The following is a 4,111-nucleotide window of genomic DNA, read 5'->3' as shown; positions in this document are numbered from 1 at the left end:
CAGAATCCATGTGTATTTGACTATCTTTTTGGCAGGTGGGGGCACTCGTGCAATCATTGGCGATGAAATGTTGTACTTTTGTCCCAGATCACTCTTCAAATATGCCTGATCTCGCCGAATACATTGCCACTGTTGCTAAGAATAATTCCCCACAACCAAAGTGGACGCTTAAAACTTGGTTGGAATCCTTATTTGGAAGTTGGGGATGCCATATTGCCAAATAGGCTGCAGCGTGTGTTTTTTGTTTAGTTTGCCTAATTGTGTTATTAACATGCTGTGTATGTGTGTATATTTGATAAATTCACTGCCGTTAATAGAAGTTTAACCTTTATTATGATGATAGTATTACCATACTAATTAGATTGTTTTACCCAGAATGAAGGGTTTGAAAGTGTTTCTCATTAAATTTGTAACGATTATTATCATATAAGTGATAAAAGTAAGGAAATGTGGAGGATAAATGCATAGTCTGGAGACAGCCTTGAATTGTACATCTTGTCTCATACAATCATTGGTTCCTGTGGGTGCTTGGTAGAGATATGAGTGGGAGATGGTCATGACCCCCTCCTCAGACCTTTTGTCAGAATGTTCTATAAGTTAAGATAGGACCCGGTACCAGACACATGCAGGAACCAAGCCTATGAACCATGCCTATATACAGTAGCTTGTCTGTGTAAGCAGTATATAAGAGAACTTAAAGGACTGCCCCGAAAAGAGCTCACTTCAGACCGGTACTTTATGCATCTAAGTTTGACTGTGACCTCTCCAGCTTTCTGATAATAAAGAATGATTCATTCAAGTTTGACTTTTGAGTCCCTGGTGGCAATTTCCATGACAAGTGTTACATTGACAAGTTAACAAAGTGATTTTGCCTCAGACACAAATTCATGTGTTTCGATTTAGGAGGTCAGAATATTGTTAAAACACCACAACAATTTAAGCAGGCTCCACAGTTGGAAGAAGTTGCAACTGTCTTTGCCGCTGCATTAGGGACACAATTAAATATACTGTTCCATCCTACCATCCACTGGTTTATTATTCAATGTGAGCGGAGGGTGTGTGTAAATGCACTTCTGTCTGCATAAAGCCTTCTAAATGCTCTTTGTACAACTACACCAGGATTCCAAGACACTGCTTTCTTACTCCAGCCCAGTCATATTATCATCCAGTGATACTAATTATTAAAGGACAATCTCCTTATTCCCTGACACCAACCATATGTTGAGATTGACTCATTTTGTCAACCCCTGTACAGAATTCTACAGGCTTTTAGAGAGATCTAGCCTGGCTGGAGAGAGATCTAGAGACTGCTTTATTGGTTGGTTTGCTTCAGCTCTATGACGCGACGCACTGAGCCACTGGTGGAGCTCATGCTGCCCCAATCGCTGTGCTTGTTGTACTCGCCAGGGCGTAGGAAGTACTGACGACCCCTGTAGTTGGGGTGCTCATGAAGGATCCAGTAGCCCTCCATGACATTGCAGGATGAGATGTCTCTCAGGTGGAAGCGGTCCTGCAGGTTGGGACAGTCATCGCTCAACTCCATCATCTTGCCCCCAAAGTCTGATCTCTCAAAGATCTTCATCCTGTAGTTTCCATTATACTGCGCAAGGAGAAAATTGATTCACTTTAAAGAACTGAAATAATGGTTTTCTATATCAGACTTTTAGGTCTGAACACTTAGTATGAAGGCTCCCTAGGTACACACAATATTGTCATAACAATTATGTAAGGTGTTCTAATCAGTCATGACAGCTGATGTAAATTTATAGGAATCTTGAATCTGAATCTGACAGTTACATTTAAGCCTGTATTGATTCAAACAAAATAGTTGTTTTGGTCAATTTCAAATGGCAAGGCATACCTCATACAAACGTTCCTAAATAATAGTTTGTATTTGTATTTATTATGGATCCCCGTCCCCATGCCAAGGCAGCAACTACTCTTCCTGGGGTCCAGCAAAATTAAGGCAGTTTGGAAAACATTACAATACATTCATAACAGATTTCACAATATATTAATTGTGTGCCCTCAGGCCTTTACTCTACTACCACATATGTATAACACAGAATCCATGTGTACATGTGTGTATAGTACATATGTTATCATGTGTTTGTATGCATGTGTCTATGTTTGTGTTGCTTCACAGTTATCTGTTTTTTAAATCAAATTTTACTGCTGGCATGAGTTACTTGATGTGCAATAGAGTTCCATGTAGTCATGGCTCTATGTAGTACTGTGCGCCTCTCATAGTCTGTTCTGGACATGTGGACTGTGAAGAGACCTCTGGTGGCATGTCTTGTGGGGTATGCATGGGTGTCCTAGCTGTGTGCCAGTAGTTCAAAACAGACAGCTCGGTGCATTCAACATGTCAATACCTCTCACAAATACAAGTTTGTGTCAAGTCAATTGCATATGCACCCATGTCTAACTTGTGTCAGCTGTCATAACTGTTTATGAAGGTATAACAGATTCAAGAGCATTTGTTTGTGCTATGTTGTGTCATGTCAGTCAAGATGAAGTTGTTCTCACAGCAGGGATGATGCGACAGGAGCGGATGCAGTCGTTGAAGCCGGACCAGCGGTGGTGGTCGGGGTACTTCCCTCTTGTCAGCATATACTGGTACCCAGAATAGTTAGACTTCTCATAGGCCACCCAGCACCCACTGTCCACCCGGATGGAGTTACAACGGGAGAAGTGGGAGTGCATGTCAGCGCAGTCACCACTGCACTCATAGTGGCGTCCCTCAAAATTCCTGCCCTCGTAAAAGATGATCTGAACAGAGAGCCTCTAAAGTTAATGGGAATACAGGCAGAAGCAGATCTCTAGATTTCAATGAAAGCCTCTAAAGTAATGGGAATACAAACACAAAAACATCTCTACATTTTAATCAAACTAGCTTAGAACCTTCTTTCTGGGTGAAAAACACCTCTTTATTTGGATTTACACATGAAATTGACATCGCAAGTATTTTTGAGAACGATAGAAAGGATAGGAGAACCCCTCAAGTACTATTTTCCTAGCCTGGTCCCAGATCTGTATGTGCTGACTCACTAACACCTATTGTCATGGTCATTGTCAATGCCATGCCAAACAACTGCTACAGGAGTTGGGTATACAGCACAATCATATCTGGAACCAGGCAACAATTTTCCTGGGATCGTACATCAATTATGATTTCACACAAAACCCTTATGACTAAACCTGAACTTGAATTGCAATAGACTTCAAAGGCAGTCTGTAATGTTTTTTTTTAGGACAATGATATGTTCTGCTTACCTTACCCATCATGACTGTGTAGGTCAATAGGACAGGCCTGTCCTCGTCCCAGAGCCTTTTATGTGTCAGAAAAAAGGACAGAGCATTGTTAGTAAAATCAGGTGAGTTATCATGTCAGCACAAACTGTTCTATATATCTGCCCCCATGACACTAAGCACATGTCAACCTCATGCTCCCTTTAGATTGAATTCCATTGTCATACAAATCCAGTTGGACTCTTTTCTAGGCCCAGACAATAGAGTTGCACAATGGTTTGGTCCTGAGAAAAACATGACTCGGAACAGGTTTGAAAAAGGTTAGTTTCAAAACTGGACTTCACTCACTCTCACAAACATCTGCCCCCTACCTGTCCTACTCTAAAAGCCATATTTAAATCATTCTGAATGATGGCTTTGGTGTATAATAATCTTTGTTCAACTCAGCAGTTTTCAGGTTCCATCTTGGAATATTCTCATATATACTGTAGTGTATTTACATATTTCTATGTTACTGTACATATCCAACAAACCACTGTACATTCTTCCTCTGTGTGGCAAATGGAAGAATTGAACTTGAACTTCATTACTCTCTTGACTTAGAACATCTAACAAAAGTAGAGGCAGAGTACGATAATTTCTCCATATTGTAATATGTTTATTGTAGTCTTAGCATGCGTCAAATAGAGTACAGATGTGGTGCATTCCCACTTTTGGAGACAGGGGGAGCCACAGGCCTTTTCCATCTTTGTATTCATATTTTGGTCTTCTTCTATGGTGTTCACTCACTGCTCCCTCATAACCTAACGTAGCAGGCGTAAAGGAAACGCCTGAAACTAAATTGTAGAAATAGCCGGGG

General features: G+C 40.8%; 1 protein-coding gene across 3 annotated transcripts; it reads right to left on the bottom strand.

The window, feature by feature from the left end:
- Positions 1–310: 310 nt before the first annotated feature.
- LOC106576888 (gamma-crystallin S-1-like) lies at positions 311–3,346 on the bottom strand. Of its 3 annotated transcripts, none has more exons than XM_014154418.2 (3): positions 3,277–3,346; positions 2,530–2,772; positions 311–1,600 (listed from the first exon to the last, which is right to left on the bottom strand). In XM_014154418.2, the coding sequence occupies exons 1-3, from the start codon at positions 3,286–3,288 to the stop codon at positions 1,313–1,315; spliced, it is 543 nt and encodes a 180-aa protein (XP_014009893.1). In that variant the 5' UTR covers positions 3,289–3,346; the 3' UTR covers positions 311–1,312. The 3 variants fall into 3 exon arrangements, with proteins under 3 accessions (XP_014009893.1, XP_014009894.1, XP_014009892.1); XM_014154419.2 differs by having other exon boundaries at positions 3,282–3,321; XM_014154417.2 differs by having other exon boundaries at positions 2,530–2,787; positions 3,277–3,315.
- Between the last annotated feature and the right edge of the window lie 765 nt (positions 3,347–4,111).

The sequence above is a fragment of the Salmo salar genome, chromosome ssa18 (assembly GCF_905237065.1).
Source record: "Salmo salar chromosome ssa18, Ssal_v3.1, whole genome shotgun sequence".
Taxonomy (NCBI): Eukaryota; Metazoa; Chordata; class Actinopteri; order Salmoniformes; family Salmonidae; genus Salmo; species Salmo salar.
The sequence above is the reverse complement of the archived record's forward strand: the minus strand, read 5'-3'. Positions and strand labels throughout refer to the sequence as shown.